Below are 20244 nucleotides of genomic sequence, written 5' to 3'. Positions count from 1 at the left end.
TTCAGGTAAAGTGCAAAAGTGCTCGTCAAATTAATTAATAAAAAAAAAGAAAAAAAGTGGGGCACAAAAATACATTCAGGTGTTGATTCTCTCACACGGACGACACTCATTCACACCAGAACCACCAGAACCAGTCGGGCTCAGCGGGCGTCGAGGAGGCGGGGGAGCAGCCCACCGCCGTCACATGACACAAACAAACAGCCGGAGAGTTCTGACAGCGAGTGGACAGCAGAGGAAGGATGGGAAATGCCCTCCATCCTCCGTCGTCACTCAGAAATCACTTACCCTGCCTTTAAAACGCGACTGGAGATGATTAAACTCCTTCATCCCTCGTTCTCTAATGAATTTCATCAGCAACAAAACTCTCCAGAAACAAATCTGAATTTGTCTATTTTCAATAAATACATATTATTTTTCAATTCTTAAAATAGTATTGCGGTAATATTATCGTTAATATTGTTATATTGTTAATATTATCGCAGAGTTTTTACCTGCCATTGTTTATGTAATAATTGCTCGGGGGTTTATGTTCTGGGTCTCTGGAAAGCGCCTAGAAAAAACTTTGTTGTAATAGACGCTATATAAATAAAATTGAATTGAATTGAATTAATATCTGAGATATCTCAGTTCCAATGTAAGAATCTAAACTGCTTTGGCTTGAAAGTATAAAATTTAAAAGATGCCCGTCTCCTTATTTCATCTAAAAACAAACATAACAAGATGACAGGATTTTTTTTTTTTTAAATCACTGTTTTTGATAAGAAACTGCATTTCATGCCATATTTGGCTCCGTAAAGATTTGATAAATTACTTTACGCTCTAATGAGATGTTTCCTAGATCTTCCATCCACACGTCTGTCTCATGCTTGTGATGCTTAAATAAGCTCCGCCCACTGAGGACGACGCAGCTGAAAGCTCCGGAAACATGTTTTATTTTACTTTTCTGGAAATATTTACCTTTAGTTTTAGTCATTTCTGCAATACTTTATCAGCGTCAGGAGTCTCTATGTTTCACCTGACAAATGTTTGGCAAAGCGGCGGGAATGAAAGTCCCGTGGCGTCTTGAGTTCCTCCACCTCGTCGTTGGAAATCATTTAAAACTAAAGTTAATTTGGAGAAACAGCAGGATTTTTTAGCCTTCTGGGTTTCTAGCAGATCTTTTAAGGGTTCCTGGAGGTTACGTCTGAGATTTGTGCAAAAAACAGCAGGACTCAAGTTTCTCCCTCAGCAGAGGACGGTGAAACGGCTTTTTGGCGGCCGATTTTACCACCGCCGCCTCAGAACTCCCTCAGTTATTTGTTAGTGCAGCATGGACTCAACTTTCAGTGTTCACCCTCCTCCTCCTCCTCGTAACAGAACATCGCCGCGCTCTCGACCCTCCCACGCAACAGCGGACTCATGCGGACTCGTGCACGGAAACAACAGACGACTCTGCTGCTCTGAAATATAAATAGAGGAAGGAAGGAAAATAAAGCCACAACAGTTTGAAAGTCCTCAGTCTTTCACGCGTCCTTCGCCGTCGGCAAACATCCCCGTCTCTTCTTTTTTTTTTTTTTTGCTTAAGTAGCCAAGGCATTGTGCACCGAGGAGTAAACATAAGTCATCATCTTACGAGTCTCAGAGGTAGAACCCTGACCACGAACTCGGAGAGGAGAGCCAGGTAGAAAGATAAGACAGACGGACAGACAGACGAGACGCCGTCTGGGTCGAAGAAGCAGCAGGCGAGAGATGAGGTGGGCGGGGATTGGGCGGGCCTTGGGCAGGTTGTGCGGTCCTCAGACGTAGAGGATGACGCCCTCAGACGTAGAGGATGACGCCCTCAGACGTAGAGGATGACGCCCCTCAGACGTAGAGGATGACGCCCTCAGACGGAGAGGATGACGCCCTCAGACGTAGAGGATGACGCCCCTCAGACGTAGAGGACGACGCCCTCAGACGTAGAGGATGACGCCCTCAGACGTAGAGGACGACGCCCTCAGACGTAGAGGATGACGCCCTCAGACGTAGAGGATGACGCCCCTCAGACGTAGAGGACGGCGCCCTCAGACGTAGAGGACGACGCCCTCAGACGTAGAGGACGACGCCCTCAGACGTAGAGGACGACGCCCTCAGACGGAGAGGATGACGCCCTCAGACGTAGAGGATGACGCCCCTCAGACGTAGAGGATGACGCCCCTCAGACGTAGAGGATGACGCCCCTCAGACGTAGAGGATGACGCCCCCTCAGACGTAGAGGATGACGCCCCTCAGACGTAGAGGATGACGCCCCTCAGACGTAGAGGATGACGCCCCCTCAGACGTAGAGGATGACGCCCCCTCAGACGTAGAGGACGACGCCCTCAGACGTAGAGGATGACGCCCTCAGACGTAGAGGATGACGCCCTCAGACGTAGAGGATGACGCCCTCAGACGTAGAGGATGGCGCCCTCAGACGTAGAGGATGACGCCCTCAGACGTAGAGGATGACGCCCTCAGACGTAGAGGATGACGCCCTCAGACGTAGAGGATGACGCCCTCAGACGTAGAGGATGACGCCCTCAGACGTAGAGGATGGCGCCCTCAGACGTAGAGGATGGCGCCCTCAGACGTAGAGGATGACGCCCTCAGACGTAGAGGATGACGCCCCTCAGACGTAGAGGATGACGCCCTCAGACGTAGAGGATGACGCCCTCAGACGTAGAGGATGACGCCCTCAGACGTAGAGGATGACGCCCTCAGACGTAGAGGATGACGCCCTCAGACGTAGAGGATGACGCCCTCAGACGTAGAGGACGACGCCCTCAGACGTAGAGGACGGCGCTCTCAGACGTAGAGGATAACGCCCTCAGACGTAGAGGATGACGCCCTCAGACGTAGAGGATGACGCCCTCAGACGTAGAGGATGACGCCCTCAGACGTAGAGGACGACGCCCCCTCAGACGGAGAGGACGACGCCCTCAGACGTAGAGGATGACGCCCTCAGACGTAGAGGATGACGCCCTCAGACGTAGAGGATGACGCCCTCAGACGTAGAGGATGACGCCCTCAGACGTAGAGGATGACGCCCTCAGACGTAGAGGATAACGCCGGCGTCGGTGGGACAGTGAAGGCCGTCGCTGGGCGTGGTCAGAGTCCGGCAGGAGGCGGGCTGCGGCGTCACTCGGCCCGCGACGGGGTAGCAGCTCTTGGGGTGCGGCGAGTCGCAGTCGTCCGACGTCAGCTCGGCGATGTCGTCCGACTGGGTGTCCGACATCTCCAGGTCGCTGCGGATGCTCTCCGGCTGCGCCAGGGTGACGTCCCGGAGCCCCTCTCCCGCCGACGCGCCCGCCGACAGCCCCAGCGCCGAGCCGGACAAGGCCCCGCCCCTCCGGGAGCTGCAGTCCTGTGGCTCCTCCCCTCCCGAGGCCGTCGCCATGGCGCCGGAGCACGGGTGCGGGGCCAGGTCCTCCTCGCTGGTCAGGCAGAGATGGCTTGGTTTGGTCTCGATGTCCACCTGGATCTCCAGGTTGTTGCAGTCCCTGCAGGGAGGAGAGGAACCAGGGGTCAGGTGATGTGATGGGGGGGTGGGAGGAGGAGAGGATGGGAGGAGAGGAAGGGGGAGGAGAGGATGGGAGGAGAGGAAGGGGGAGGAGAGGATGGGAGGAGAGGAAGGGGGAGGAGAGGATGGGAGGAGAGGAAGGGGGAGGAGAGGATGGGAGGAGAGGAGAGGATGGGAGGAGAGGATGAGGGGAGGAGAGGATGGGAGGAGAGGATGGGAGGAGAGGATGAGGGGAGGAGAGGATGGGAGGAGAGGATGAGGGGAGGAGAGGATGGGAGGAGAGGAGGAGGGGAGGAGAGGATGGGAGGAGAGGAAGGGGGAGGAGAGGATGGGAGGAGAGGAAGGGGGAGGAGAGGATGGGAGGAGAGGAAGGGGGAGGAGAGGATGGGAGGAGAGGAAGGGGGAGGAGAGGATGGGAGGAGAGGAGAGGATGGGAGGAGAGGATGAGGGGAGGAGAGGATGGGAGGAGAGGAGAGGATGGGAGGAGAGGATGAGGGGAGGAGAGGATGAGGGGAGGAGAGGATGGGAGGAGAGGATGAGGAGGGGAGGAGAGGATGGGAGGAGAGGATGAGGAGGGGAGGAGAGGATGGGAGGAGGAGAGGATGAGGGGAGAGGATGAGGGGAGGAGAGGAGGAGGGGAGGAGAGGAGGAGGGGAGGAGGAAAATATGGGATGAGAGAGGAGGATAGGATGGAGGAGAGGAGGGGAAGAGGGTAGGAGAAGAGGAGGATGGGAGAGGAGGAGGAGAGGAGATGGGAGGATGGGAGGAGAGGAGGATGGGAGGAGAGGAGGATGGGAGGAGAGGAGGAGAGATGGGGAGGAGGAGAGGAAGGAAAAGGGTAGGAGAAGAGGAAGATGGGAGAGGAGGAGGAGAGGAGGGAGGATGGGAGAAGAGGAGGAGAGGAAGGGAGGATGGGAGAAGAGGAGGAGAGATGGGGAGGATTGGAGAAGAGGAGGACAGGAGGAGAGGAGGAGAGGAGGAGAGGAGGGAAAAGGGTAGGAGAAGAGGAAGATGGGAGAGGAGGATGAGAGGAGGGGAGGATGGGAGGAGGAAAAGATGGGATGAGAGAGGAGGATAGGATGGAGGAGAGGAGGGGAAGAGGGTAGGAGAAGAGGAAGATGGGAGAGGAGGAGGAGAGGAGATGGGAGGATGGGGGGATGTGTGAGAGTAGCAGAGGAAGGGGGGATGTGGGGGAGGAGCAGAGGTCCTCTCACCTGTCGGGGAGGGTGTAGGAGGAGATGATGGATCCGGCCATTCCTCTGGTGCTGGCAGAGTCACTTCCTGCTCCCAGACTCCCCGTCTCTCTCTGGGCCGATTCCTTGGCCAGTTCAGCGGCCTGAACCTCCAACCTGGAGGAGCAGAGGAGGAACAGCCTGATCAATCACTGATCAATCAATCACTTCACCTGCCAACCTGATCAATCACTTCACCTGCAAACCTGATCAATCATTTACCTATAGATTGATAACATCAAGGACAATGGCTGCAGAGTAGATCTGGGGCAAAGTTCACAGACTTACCACTCACTCACTCACACACACGATAAATACACCTCCCTCATTCTTCAACACCAACCTGATCAATCATCTACCTGCCAACCTGATCAATCCCTGACCCGCCAGGTGAACACCTGAGAGCCTCCTCACTAGGGGTGGGCAAAAATATCGATATGGCAATATATCGCGATACTTTTCCAGCCGATTCAATATCGATATTCAAATTTTGAATATCGATTTTTTTTTTTTTTTTTTTTTAATATTTTTTATCCCCGATTTTTTTCCCATTATATCACCCAGTGCTCCTACCTGAGTGACAGTCCTGGGCATTGCCACTCTCTACCAACCCTGGGAGGGCCCTGCACTGAGCTCAGGTTTTATTTCACGTTTTATTTCATTTTATAATTTATTTTTTATATAACACAGTTGCCTGTCCTTAAAAGATGAAAAATAATGGACAGAGGTTTATTTATTTATGGATTTATATCTATACTGACTGATCACTGTGCCTGTCCTTGGTTTTAGTACCCATCTTTCTTGTGTTTATTATCATTTGCCACATAATTAAAGCAACCTCATACTAAATTTAATGTTAATTTCATATGATGTAAATAATATGAAAAACATATACAAATATGTTGTAACTTTAGCTTGTATAGTTATAATAAAACATTGTTTTGACTCAGTTTGTCCCATGAATTGTCACTATAATCTGATGAACGTGCAACTCGGATTTTAAGATCCATCACTATCATCTGATGTACATATATACAACTTGGATTTTAAGATGTGTAATGCATTTTTTTTTTTTTTTTTATTGATCTTTTTATAAGAAACAACATACACTTAAAACATGGAAACGTGTAGTCAAACAGACGCATTATACATTGTCTCCTTTTTTTTTTTTTTTTTTTTAAACACACAAAACCTAACAAAGGAACAGAGTCTCTGTAGCGTTAAAAAATAAATAAACAGATGAGCAAGAAATGAAACTGGAAATAAATAAAACATAAAAAAAAAAACAAATTAAGGAGATGAAAAGAAAATTAAGGGAGGGGGGGGTCAGTCGGTGGGTAGAGTCTTCAACGCGGTAAAGTGGTCTATGAACGATTGCCATTTGCGAATGAATTTAGCTGAGTTGCCTTTTACAGAGTATCTCACCTTCTCCAATTTAAGAAAAAACATAACATCACTAAGCCAAATAGAAATAGACGGGGACCTGGGGGATTTCCATAAAAGTAAGATACGACGTCTTGCTAAAAGGGATGTGAAAGCCAATACTTCTGACTGTGTGTGGCTGATATGTGAGGAGTCAACAGAGAGTCCGAATATTGCTAAGAGAGGGGCCATAACAACTTTTTTACCCAGAACTTTAGACATGATCACAGAATAATCACTCCAAAATTTCTGTAACCTAGGACAGGAGAAAAACATATGACTTAAATTGCAGGGAGAACCCTGGCATCTGTCGCATAAGTCTGCAACATTCGGATATATTTCCGATAATCGGGATTTTGATAGGTGGGCTCTATGCAGCACCTTAAATTGAATAAGTTCTAGTCTAGCGCAAGGCGTGCTAGATCGTATGCTACCGATAGCTTTATCCCACAGCTCCCCTGTGAAGTCAAGGCCCAACTCTCGTCCCCAACCCTCCCGAGCTTTATCTACAGAATGATCATCAAATGTCATACACAGTGCATATATCTTAGATATCAGAGACTTTTGACTGAGTTTCATAGTTAGAAGATCATCCCACGGTTGGTTCGCAGGAAGGGAAGGGAAGCATGGAAACAAAGCAGAGGCGCAGTGTCGAAGCTGGAAGTAGCGAAACAAATGGGAGGCAGGCAAATTGAACTTTGACCTCAGATCTGAGAATGTGGAAAAGATACCATCCTTATATAGATCCCTGAAGTGCTTAATGCCCCGGTTGTACCAAATCATAAAAGTGGTGTCTATTAGTGATGGAGGGAACAGATGATTCTTAGTAACAGGTGTATAGATGGATGGAGAAGCAAATTTAAAGTGGCGCCTAAACTGTGACCAAATCTTAAGGGAGGAAAGCACCACAGGGCTATTTGTAAACTTAGAGGGATTCAATGGTAAAGAGGAGGAGAGTAGGGCCATTACAGAGGATGAAGAGAGTGACTGAGCCTCCAATCTGCACCATAATAACTCAGGAGACTGAAGCCAATAAATTAGTTTGTGAATATGCGCTGACCAATAGTAAAGCATAAAGTTTGGTAGTGCTAGACCCCCATTAAATTTAAATTTTTGGAGAAGCGAATATCTCACTCTGGGTGTCTTACCGGCCCATAAAAAGTTGGAAACAATTTGGTCAAGTGATTTAAAAAAAGATTTTGGTAGAAATAAAGGAGTGCATTGGAACAAAAAAAGAAATTTAGGCAATACAGTCATTTTCACTGTGTTAATTCTTCCTATCAGTGACAATGGTAGGGAGTTCCACCTCTGTAAGTCCGCCTTCACTCGAGTTACCAGTGAGGAAAAATTAGCGGTGAAAAGAGAGGGCAGAGTGCGGGTCACATTAATCCCTAAGTATCTAAAGCCCGACGGGCTGAGTTTAAAGGGGATATCAGATTGTTTGAGTTGTAAAGCAGAGGAGTTTATGGGGAAGCATTCACACTTGTTAAGATTGACCTTATAGCCGGAGAAGGATCCATAATTCTTCAACAGAGATAATATTGGTGCAATGCTGGTTAAAGGGTCAGATACATATAAAAGGAGGTCGTCTGCATAAAGTGACAATTTGAGTTCCACATTGGACCTAGAGACTCCGCGAAATAGAGGAAGAGTTCTTAGAGCAATTGAAAGTGGTTCGACGGATAGAGCGAATAGCAAAGGGGAGAGAGGGCAGCCCTGTCTCGTGCCACGTGATAATGTAAAATAAGTGGAGTAGTTGTCATTGGTGTGAATGCTGGCCTGAGGGGAAGTGTAAAGAAGTCTAATCCACGATATAAACCTGTGTCCAAATCCGAATTTATGAAGTGTTGCAAAAAGATAGTTAAATTCGACACGATCAAACGCTTTTTCAGCATCAATTGCGATAACAACTTCAGGGAGTGGAGAAGAATCTTTAGGTGTAATGCATTTTTAAATTTTTCGGTGAACTATGTAGAATATAATAATCGGGATATCGCATAATCGGGATATCGCAATGTGTATTGTATCGTGGCTCAAGTATCGTGATGCGTATCGTATCGTGAGGTCCTTCCCAATACCCACCCCTACTCCTCACCTGTTGTACTTGCCGGCGCGGGCCCCCAGGGCTCCGCGGGCCCCCAGGGCCCCCCCGGCCAGCGTGTTGAAGTGCGGCGTGTCCCCCAGGGTCCCGGGGGCCACGGACAGACCCTCGCTGGGGGACGTGGTGCTCAGGCCGCTGACGGCGCCGTCCAGGCTGCTCTCTCCGAGGCTCGGGGACTTGAGGGCTCGCCACGCGTCCGCCACTGCACACCAGACCACAACCGTTAACGCCGTTAACGCCGTTGCTACGGCGACGCGTCACACCCAGTTCAGCGTCCTCACCTGTGATTGGCCCGTCGTCCTCGTCAAAGTCGATCCGCACGCCGCGCCCCTTCCCGCGGCTCACGCCGCAGCCGCCGCCCCGACACAGAGAGATGGGAACCACGCCGTAGACGTAGGCCAGCATGATGGGAACTCCGATGCCTGGAGAGAATACGGAGATGAACGGCGTGGAAACAAACGTAGAGATGATGGACGGATGGATGGATGGATGGATGATGGATGGATGGATGGATGGATGGATGGAAGGATGAATGGATGGATGGATGGATGGATGGATGGATGGATGGAGAGACGGATGGATGGATGGATGGATGGATGGATAGATGTATGGATGGATGGAGAGACGGATGGATGGATGGATGGATGGAGGGATGAACAGATGGATGGATGGATGGGAGGATGGATGGATGGATGGAAGAATGGATGGACGGCTGGATGGATGGATGGATGAACAGATGGATGGATGGATGAACAGATGGATGGATGGATGGATGGATGTGTAGATGGATGATGTGTGGATGGATGGATGGATGGATGTGTAGATGGATGATGTGTGGATGGATGGATGATTGATGCATGAACAGACAGGTGGATGAATGAATGAATGAATGAATGAATGCATGATGTGTGGATGGATGGAAGGACGGATGGATGGATGGATGGATTGATGCATGAACAGACAGGTGGATGGATGAGTGAATGGATGGATGGATGGATGGATGAATGAATGAATGGATTGATGCATGAACAGACAGGTGGATGGATGGATGGATGGATGGATGGATGGATGGATTGATGGATGGATGGATGAATGAATGAATGGATGGATGGATGGATGGATGGATGGATGGATGCTGCGCCTCTTACCGACGCTCACAGCGGCCACGACGGGCGCGGTGATGATTGACAGGGCGACGCCGCCGGTGACGGCCAGGTTCCTGCGGTGACGAGACGTCTTCTTCAGCTCGTAGTGGGCGTGGATCTGCCGCGGGAGGTCAGAGGTCAAAACACTAAAACTACCACGTCCCAGATTCAGCTTCTGGAGCCAGAAGATTCCAGCAAATGTTTGGATACATTTTAATATTAAATCACATCAGGAACTGATGGAAATGATGATGTTTGATGCATCTCTGGAGAAACATACCATAATTTTCACAATTTTCAAATCTATATCATACCTCACACTAACTTCCGGTGTCAGCTATCGCTGGCAACGATGAACCAATCAGAGAACAGGACGTAGTACGACGTTTACCTCCTCCACTTTTTATTGGTGGATTTGTGGAAGACGAATGATTTAAAATGTGAGTTTATTTGTCTGTTTTAGTTACAACTGAACAATATTCTTATTGAGTTATTGTGAATACGTTCGACTAACCTGACTGTTTTGTTTGTCTTTATATGTTTAATCATGCTCTTTATGTATGAAAATAGACCCGGTCATTGATAATGTGCCTCATGGTCCACAAAATACGGTATTTATATCATTAGCAATCAAAATGAACTAGACATCAGATTAATATCAAAAAGAAGAACAAGCTGAACCAGTTAAATAAAGATCCACCAGAGGGCGCCAGAGCACCTGCTGTCTCCTCCACATGCAACACAAAAAGCTTGTTTGACAATTAAACAACCACTTTTTTAAAACCCTCACACAAAAATGATGATACCACCAGGAGGAAGCTGCTTGCAGCAGAGAAGGCAAACGCGTGACCTGATCGTGAACAGCGCAGGAAACAAAAGGAGGCCAAATTCACAATTTCAGATCTCTTTTTTCAGACTAAATCCTGTCTCTTATTTCTCCTCTGCCTCCAGTAAACATCGCTGCTTGGCAGTTTCTTGTATCAGCGCCTCAGGTGACGCTTGAGGTCGGTGGAAAGTCACAGAAACGGGAAGGAAAACAGTTTGTTTTGTTAATGAAAAAAGGGCGGGCGAAATGGAAATCTTTGCAAAAGTGTGAGTTCCAGATAATCAGAACTTCTGCAGAATGACCGCGTGCGGTTTTTTCTACTTCTGGTTCCTGCAGCTGTTAGAGATGCTGTGGAGATAAAACTCTAATGAGCTGACGGTAAACGTCGGAGAAGTGTTGCACAATGTGAGACGTCAAACGAGGGAAGAGATGAAAGTAAAAAGGTCTGTTTTCTAAAGTCTGCACACATCAGCTAACGAGAACTGAAGAGTTACCGTCCTACTTTTTAAAAAAAAAAACGCCTTCAGTGTTCACTTCTGAGAAAGAAATTAAAATCTAAGGATCGATAGAAAGATAACCGGAGACACTGACGACTTGTTGAGCACTCTGACATCACAAACCCAGATCAGAATCATGCATTTCTTCCTAATTTCACGTCTAACTCAAAGCTCAGAGTGTAAAAAGAACTAGACAACCACCTGTGATGTCACCAGCAGAGTCAGCCGACGCCCCCATATCGGCAGGAGATGATTCCCGACCCCTGGTTCATCCAAAAACGGGTCACCACAAGCTAGCTGTTTTAGCTCGTGCTTAGCTACGATGCTAACCAGAAGGCTACCACGAATACTGCGAGAGGTAGCATCCGACGAGCTCAATGTAATGACTCCTCCTCTTAAAAAGTTCCTGGGCGCCAGAATAAAAACAGCCCACTGCTACTAGTCTAACTAGTGATGGGTTAAAAGCAGAGGACACATTTCAGTGTGTTTCCATGTATACTGACAAATAAAGTGGTTATTATTAGGGCCCGAGCACTTACAGTGCGAAGGCCCTATTGTATCTGTAGGAGTTCTCGTTCTCGTTGTTTTTATTTTTCTGACGAAATGAGGGCCTTTTTGCCCCCCTAAACGTGCCCCAAAAGTCAACAAATTTTGCACGCAAGCCAGGCCTGGGGAAAAATTTGATATTTAATGGTTTGCATTAATGGGCGTGGCCTAATGGCTCAACAGCGCCCCCTAGAAAACTTTGTGCCTCAAGCCCCACAATACGGTTTGACGTACATGCACGAAAATGGGTACACACCTGTATCATGTCGCAACTTACTTGGCGCCATGGCCAGGAAGTCGGCCATTTTGAATTAATCGTGTCATTTCGGTGCAATTTATGCCACTTCTTCGGCCGTTAATTCGACCCGAACCGTAACGTGCACCCAGGAGTGTTATACATCAAAATGTGCGTCTCCATCCTGCGACGACGCACATTACTTTTCTCAGTCAAAAGCGTTACCGTGGAGACGCTAGACGCCAAAAAACGCGCCCCCCCCCTTCATCTGGTTGGTCCATACAGATATAACTTTGTGCCTCAAGCCCCACAATACGGTTTGACGTACATGCACGAAAATCGGTACACACCTGTATCATGTCGCAACTTAAAGAAAAGTCTCTTGGTGCCATGGCCGAAACCGAACAGGAAGTCGGCCATTTTGAATTAATCGTGTAATTTTCGCGCAATTTATACAATTTCTTCGGCCGTTAATGCGTCTCGAACCCGTGTTATACATCAAAATGTGCGTCTCCATCCTGCGACGATGCGCATTACTTTTCTCAGTCAAAAGCGTTACCATGGCAACGATAGACACCAAAAAGCGCGTCATCTGATTGGTCCATATTTGATAGTTCCTACTTTCTGCCAAAACTTTCGAATGGTTTGACATAAAGACTCATGGTGGTGTCATAGGACTTAGTTTTGAGTCCTTGACCTTTATTGGTTAAAATTCCACGCGCGAGGGCCCATTCATCGCTGCTTGCAGCTTTAATTAATATTATTATTTAAAGTGTAAAGACACGCCTTAAAGTGAGCTTTCATCATTGATCCTGCTTTATTTCACCTCAGGTGATTGTGTCAACATTTGAAAAAAAAAAAAAATTACATATGGTTCCTTTAACTCCCATTTCACCTGAAAAAAAGTAAAAAAGTAGCAGACCTTGTGAATCAAAGGGGTTAGAGTCAACGTGCTGACTCCTCTTAAAAAGTGTAAAGACACGCCTGAAACAGGAGCTTTCCTCCTCAGCGGCGTCTCACCTTGCGGCCGACGTAAACAGGGATGCCGATGACCATGGCGGGGACGGCGATGCCGGCGATGAGCGTGATGCCGACCGGCGCTCCGATCAGAGTCCCCAGCTGCCACAGGATCTTCTTCTTCCTGCTCCACGGCTTCTTGCCCCAAAACGTGCAGCCGGACGGACTGGTGGAGGGTGAGAGAGGGGGCGGGGTGAGTGAACGAGGATGAAAACGAGCCTTGCAGGTTGGGAAAACGCTCGGAAAGGACACCACACCTGAGGTAGTGCAGGTCGGAGATCTCCTTCATGCAGAGCCAGCAGAACTCGCAGCCGCAGACGGCGCAGGTCATGTGGTTGCAGCTGCCGTCGTTCATCTTGATGATGTAGGCGCCACAGCGAGGGCAGGGTTTGATGTCGTCAGCTGGAGACAGAGAGAGGAGACAAGATCAGCCCTGACAAACTTACATCTGTCTACATTTTTACCAGATTTGTGTTCTTTTTGTAACAATGAATCAGAATCATGCAAAACCAAATATAAAGTGAACTTTAATGGTCAATCATCACTTGCTTAACCCATAAAAATAGCCAGATTGATTTCATCTGAAGCTTACTGATTTTGTTTGGTGAATTTCATTCACACAAAAGTAAAGCTGCCAAATTGTTGTTTTATTTGTTTTTTTCATGTGAATTTAAATCATATATACAATCCCTAAGATATACAGATTCTGCAAAGAGTGATACAACAATTGAGATTCATGATAAGTGGTTTAATGAGGCGTAAAATGTGTATCTAGACTACAGTATATATATTTTTGTATTTATTGGTTTTGTTGATGTATGTTTTTTACCCTTCCTATTGTTATAACGTTTACTGTATATTTTCTATTTATGTATATATACACAGACACACACACACACACACACACACACATATACATAAAAAAAAATAAAAAAACATAGAAAAAAACATAGAAAACATAGAAAAAAATAAATAAAATCAGCTCTGATGATGTCGCACAAATCAATCAATACATCTGCTTTGAAAGGTGTGTTGATGAAGGAACATTTTCAGACGTGTCATCAGTCTGAAGGAGACTGTTTCTGTTTCCAGTGCCTCTCTGATCAACAAGTAGGCCACCAGAGGAAAAGCTGAGTCTCCCTGTGATTCATCCTTCGCATTGATTTTAAAAACAATTTAAGAGATCTGAGCACAATAACAGAGTCGCCGCGCGGCGGCAGACAAACGTTCAGGCTCCCCGGGAGACGCGAGCTCCGAGCTGGAGAGTACCGCCGTCTCCGACTTTAATTAGTCTGACAACAGCCAGTGTTAGAAAAAGCTTTACAATCATCGGCTTCTGCTTTTCACAGCAGGAATAAGCGATAAAACCCGCCACGACACTTCAGATGGATGTCAGAGGAAGATGACGCAAGAGTGTTTGCAGGAAGAATCAGCGGAAATCACGCAAACTTGACCCTCAATGCTCGGCTGCTGAAAACTTGAACCTGGGGTTCAAACATTTGTCCTTATTTTTATTGTCCTTATTTCACAAAACCTTTGAAAACACAGCTTTTAAATGCATTTCCTTATCTGGACAGCTGTTTTTTATCCTCTTTTTGGTTGATGTTCGTCTCATCAGTACCACTTTGACACGTCTCGGCCTCTCCGCTCTCCGTTTCGCCCTCACTTTCTTCCTTTCCTCTGTTTGTTTTCAATCATCTCACCCCCCCCTCCCATGTCATCTTCGGCGTCTCTCCCTCTACATACGGACGGATGGCAGTGCCAGCTCTGTGCGACTCATCCTGAGCCATCTGGATCATTGAAACTAGTTCTGATGTCTTCGTCCCCGAGAGGACGACTAAAACTGGAGAATCAAAGACGGATAGAAGCTCGCGGGATTTACTTAATGGGTGTTTAATCAAAGTAGGATTAAAGGCCGACATGGAGACGAAGGCGCTTGTTCGACTGGAGCTTCATCACCACAACAATTATGTTGAAAATCTAAAAAGTTCCAGATTTACTCAAACTTGGCCAAGAAAAAACCCAACCGATACTGGTGTTAAAATATCTGGGTTTCGTACCGTCGTTCTGTGGCAGCTGATGCCTGGGAAAAAAAGGTAACAGCGATATCTGAGATACCCCTTTTCCACCAAACCGGTTCCAGTGCTGCTTCTGGTTCACAACTTGTTCAACTTGAGAACCAGCTGAGAACCGGTTTACTTTTCCACAGCTCGGCTGCTAAGGGGAGTCACATCATTACGTCGCTGCAAACATCAGTTACGTCGCTGCGTTGGCCTGAAAGTTGCAGCAACAACAAGGTATCTGCTCTAACAGGACTTGGTCCACGTAGGTCCTCCGTGGACACATCTCTAAAAGACAGGTTGTCTCCTCCTCAGACCCATGATGCTTTGCTGCATCCAGATTCATTCTTATTTGAAAATGTCTCCGTCTCCCAATTTTGTTATTGCCGTTGGTCTTAACAACTCCGCTCTCTCCGCTTACGCAAGCGGTTCTTTCCTCTAGACCAGCAAAGAGTTGGTGCTACCTTGGAACCGGGTTTTCTGCCCCGGAGTGGTTCTTTGTCAGTGAAAACAGAAAGCCCGGTTCCAAACTCAGCACTGGCCCAGAACCAGCCATGGAACCAGTTTGGTGGAAAACGGGTGAGAGTGGGAAACGAAGTTTTTGTGTAATGTTTTTGTGTAATTTACTGCCTATTGGGCCTTTATTAAATAGCTATGACAAAGGCATTTCTTAAATTTGGTGTTTGGTTGCAGCGGATGGTGCAAGCGGAGGATGGAGACGCGTTGCACAACCCCAGCAGGAGGAGGAGAGTGTGAAAGACAAAATGCCAGAATCAGAACATTTTGATAAATGAGCCGCATGTCTTATTTTTTCATTGCATGTTTGTTTAGATTTAATCGATGCTCTGCAGCGTCCCCCTGGAGACAGACTGGGCTGGAAGATGGCAGCGTTCGGGGGGACGAGGACGGACTGCAACCATATATTTACAGTTAGGCTTAAAAACTTTCCACTGACGAAGCTGAGTCCCTTTAGGTTAGGTCTACACGTCTGGTGGATCCTCCATGATGCACCGGGTTCATTTATAACTCTTCATAAACGTTTATCCCTCACTAATCTTGCTCCTCTGTCTTGTTTCATCGTTTCATCCCTGGACGCATGTCTGCGGTTCTCTTAAACCCCTCACCGAGGCCTCCGGCGGCCCTCCTGGACATGCTGGAAGCCTCTTCTGGGAGTCTTTCCTTCCCAGCGTCGTCTACTGATGCTCATGAGGTGGGCTTTAATAGTAAACGCAATCTGTTGGGTTCTTTTCAGTTCTAATACATGAATTTCACTGAATTGGGACGAATTTGATTATAAATGGATCAAAAGTTATGTCCTTTTGGACTGAACTGGGCTGCATTATACCGATTTGAGAGTCTGACCTAAAGTTTTGCTGACATTGGAGACTTTTGAGAGGAGAAACTGAGACGTGAATAGTGTCTCACGCTTGGCCGAACGCCGCATGCTTCCCCGTAGAGGCGGGAGCGGCGAGGAGCTGCTGAATCAGACCCCCGACAAGCACCCGTCTGACAGGTGCTTAATAAAGTCTGACAGAGACAGAGAGGTGTGAGAGGTGTGAGGTGTGAGGTGTAGCGTCAGCGAGGCCAGGCGTTCTGAGGACTCACCGGGCCCGTGCTCCTGCGTGTAGCTGGGCGAGTGGTTGCTGTGGGTGTGCAGGGACTGCGCCCTCTGCTGGCGGGCCGAGTCGCACGTCTGGTTGGGGTGCCACGCCTGCTTGCAGTGGTAGCAGAACTCGGCGCCGCAGCCCTCTCTGCGACAGACCAGCCGGGGACAGCTGGCACAGCCCGAGGCGATGACAGCGAACCTGGGAGAGACACATGGAGGCAAATTAAAGGGCTGGAAGAGAGCGGGACAGAACCGGAGACGAGCCTGAGCGGACCGCAGGACCGGGGCGGGACTCGCACAGTCCCTGTAGAGCAGTGGTCCCCAACCTTTTCTGAAACGCGGACCGGTTTAATGTCTGACAATATTTTCACGGCCCAATCTAAAGGTGTAGCTAATAAAAACTAAATAAAATGACAAGATCGGCACTAAAAACGGTGGTATTTTCACTATAGTAATAATAATAAAACATAATTTTCGAAAAAATAAAATGAAATAATGGAAATTTCTATAAATGTGTTTTTATGTTTGTTTTCTCATTAACGTTATTTAAAGCCAGGCTTTTATTATTATTTATATATTCTTTTATTTTGAAGGCGTCTGGGAATGCTAAAGTGGAGCCTAACTGACACAAAAAGCACCTGCTGATGAGGATTTGTGCAAATTTTATGCCGTATTTATGTCCAGCTTGAGTTTGGTGGCTCATGTATTGTGGTTAACGGTAGCTTTATTGCAGACCGAGCGAGCAGCTGTGTCGGTCTGTATTTAAGTTAAATGAAACTTATATGAATGTAGAACACTATTTTATTTTATTCCTTTATAGCTCTTACGGTGCATCAGTCGGGGATGGTACAGAAATTATTTTTTCTTTCTGTGCGGCCCGGGTACCGGGCCGTGGCCCGGGGGTTGGGGACCACTGCTGTAGAGAGCATCTCTATGACCCCGTTTAACCTGTGAACAGTTGTGCATCCTTCCTGTCACCGAATGAGAAACTCAAACTCAAAAAATAAGCACTCAGGCAAAAGTCAAGATCACGAAACCTAAAAGGTCTCAGCAAGCTGTGATGACAGAATCAATAACCTAATTGATTACTGGCAACCCGGAGAGAGAGAAGTCAGAGACCAGACGAGGTCAGTCGATGAGGATTCACAGGACGATGGAGGAGTGAATGCAAAGATCGAGACACTGACACTCCTACGATATTCTGCAGAAGTGAACGAAGATGAAGCTGAAGGACTAGGAAATCAAACCGATCACTTATTTTACTCTGCTTGACACAACCTACAAAATAAAATCTAAATCACAGGTTCACAGTAGGTCACAGGAGCGTTGTGGGTGGGGTTTAGCGCCATCTAGTGGTGAAGTCACAGACTGCAACCAAAACCGGAGACCGAGCTTGTCGAAGCAGGTTAGAGTCGCTAGAAAAAATGTTAACGGTTTTCTTTCTTTATATTTAGAAATAAAGTGTTCATTAAAAACAACTTTTGTTCCCAGAGGTTCTAACGAAGAGACAGTTATTCCAGTTTTTCCATTTCTGCCAACAGAAACGAATAAATCACTGCCGAGCGGTGGCGGTCGGTCCGCTCGTCTGACACCACCCAGGAAGAGTTGACGGTCTTTGAAGATCTCCACCGACCCCCACGTCAAAATGTCCACATTTATCGCAGACATTAAACACATTAACCAGGTAGAACCATAAAGAGCAACATGTTTTGGGTAATAACGGGTGTGGTGGTGCAGATAAACGCCAACCCAGAACTGATGACCTCGGGTCTCAGTGGAGGTCAATCAAAAGGTCAAAAAGAGGCTTCAAAACCACCGTTACGGGGTGTTGTCCAGTTCTTTTTATACGACCTGTGATTTATAACCTAAATTTCCGTCAGCACACGTTTACATAAACACTGAGTTGGCTCGTTGATTCATTTCAGCACATTTACGCCTCCCAGAAGCTGTTGGACCAGAACCTGGGTCGAGTCTCGTGTGGAACTAAGACTCGCCCCAAATGTTACGACTGCCGGTGTTGCAAAAATAATAAAGCGATTATCTTGAGGCAAAGCTGTAAAATAAGTTTCCCCACTGAGGGAGAAAATAAAGGATTATCTTATCTTATGTGGTGAAGTAATAATGATTAAGTAGCGTTAGACTACATATACATGGGATTAATCAGGTCAGAATCAGCTGGAAACCAGACTTCCAGTACATTTTAGTGCTAAACTGGACCAACGACCGCCTGAGGAACCACCTCAAGAAAGCCTTGGAAGGTTTTTCCGATATTTGTACTTTTTTTTGTCCCTTTTTTTTCCTTTCTTCACGATATTTAGGTTTTGTGAAATTCCAACGGTGAAGAAAACAGGACTAATGAAAGCTTCACTCCTTCAATAACCATGAACGAAGATGGTTTGGGCCACAATTAATATCTTACTCTTCTACAAGCGTCATGGATGCCAGGGTATTTATTAATATAAATAGTGACATTTAGGGCATGTAGACACGTGCATTTGCATGTTTTCTCTGAGATTACAGACGACCCATGAGTTCATCAATACTTTGAGGATCTGTCACCACGAGTACCAGTCCTGATGGGCAAGATACTGATTTACAGGAAGCGAGTACCACAAAGACGTGTCACGATGACTTCAGCGTGTCATCTGACTCCCTGAAACCTGCGGTGGACTCAAACAGAAGCCTGAGAGACAGTTTCGGTCCACTTTCACGCCGCTAAGTGGGTGACAAGCTGGCGTGGGAGTGAAATCAGCAGAGGCGGGGACTTCAGCTTTTATTTGCTCCTACAAAACACGCTAATTATGGCACACAAAGAAAAAAATTAATTATAATATGAAGAAGAAAAGCACGGAAGGAGCGATAGACTTGTAATAGTTTTGCAGCTAAAGTCTGAAGTGTAAACTTCAGAGCTTGGACTTCATCTGACATTTTCTTCCTTTTGGAGTAAAACCATCGGATTATTTTAGATTAACTTGAACTCTGCTAGTTTGCCCCTGGCCGCCCGGCTGGAGCCGCCGAGGTCTGAAAACATGTAATGCACCAGACGGCACGTCGAGCTGCATTCAGGCGCTGCATTCAGGCGCTGCATTCAGGCGCTGCATTCAGACGCTGCATTCAGGCGCTGCATTCAAGCGCTGCATTCAAGCGCTGCATTCAGGCGCTGCATTCAGGTGCTGCATGGCACCGTGTATAAACAGCACGTCACTGCAGCCACCTTTGAGTGATATTTGAGCTTCTTTCGGGCTGTGAAGAGGTGCAACTATCCACAAAACGAAAGTAACAACCTCCCCGGGGGAGCTGATGCGCTGCTGTGTTATCAAGTCCGGCTGCAGGGCTTCGTTCAGGGCTGGGACACGGGGGGATTTAAAGGTCTCAATGTGTGTACTGAAAGAACGATGAAACAATCTTTAATCAATACCTTTAAGTACAGTCCACTCAGGTGGCTGTGAGTCCTCTCTCTCTCTCTCTGCCCCCATTTCTTGTCTCAAAACTGTCATTAAAAGCCTTCAGAGGCACAAAGTATTAAGATTTAGAGTCATGGTTCTGGTCGTGATCCGCCTCACCATCAGACTTCCATCCATTCGACCGTCACAAGCTCCCTGAATAAAACTTTAATATGTCTTTGTCCATCCTCCCTCCCTCCCTCCCTCCATCAGGCGACCTTCAGGGTCCGTCCCTCCTGGACCGGACCTTCAGCGCTCCGTAAGACGGATGAGTGTGCCGGGCCAAAAATAGAGATAACAATCCATCTTGAGGATGACTTGAATCTGCGTTTAAACGTTCACGTCAGTGATGACGGGACGCGAGGAGGGTTGGAGGGACATTTAGGGCCACAAGCTCAGGTGAGACGCAGGCAGAGGACCAGTACCGACACACTGACAGACGTGGAACCAGAACCGCAGGCAAACATCCAAACGTCTCTGCGAGGCCACTAAGGCTCCAAACTCACCACAGGGATGGGGCATGTTATCGATCCCCGTAATTAATAACTCCTGTTGCCCCAGCAACGCAGCCTCTCTGCTGCATTGATAGTCACCATA

The 20244-nt window shown here is 47.4% G+C and overlaps 1 protein-coding gene across 1 annotated transcript in view; it reads right to left on the bottom strand.

The window, feature by feature from the left end:
* Positions 1 to 3046: 3046 nt before the first annotated feature.
* Positions 3047 to 20244, bottom strand: part of rnf19b (ring finger protein 19B) — a 46601-nt gene continuing 29403 nt past the window's right edge. The window contains exons 4-11 of the mRNA XM_061742117.1: positions 16204 to 16403; positions 12796 to 12940; positions 12542 to 12704; positions 9421 to 9535; positions 8554 to 8694; positions 8267 to 8474; positions 4732 to 4866; positions 3047 to 3497 (exon numbers count right to left, since the gene is read on the bottom strand). Of these exons, the coding sequence (XP_061598101.1) occupies positions 3047 to 3497; positions 4732 to 4866; positions 8267 to 8474; positions 8554 to 8694; positions 9421 to 9535; positions 12542 to 12704; positions 12796 to 12940; positions 16204 to 16403 (1558 nt within the window). The remainder of the gene's footprint in view (positions 3498 to 4731; positions 4867 to 8266; positions 8475 to 8553; positions 8695 to 9420; positions 9536 to 12541; positions 12705 to 12795; positions 12941 to 16203; positions 16404 to 20244) is intronic.

This window comes from Cololabis saira, chromosome 15 (assembly GCF_033807715.1).
Source record: "Cololabis saira isolate AMF1-May2022 chromosome 15, fColSai1.1, whole genome shotgun sequence".
In the NCBI taxonomy this organism is placed as follows: Eukaryota; Metazoa; Chordata; class Actinopteri; order Beloniformes; family Belonidae; genus Cololabis; species Cololabis saira.
The sequence above is the reverse complement of the archived record's forward strand: the minus strand, read 5'-3'. Positions and strand labels throughout refer to the sequence as shown.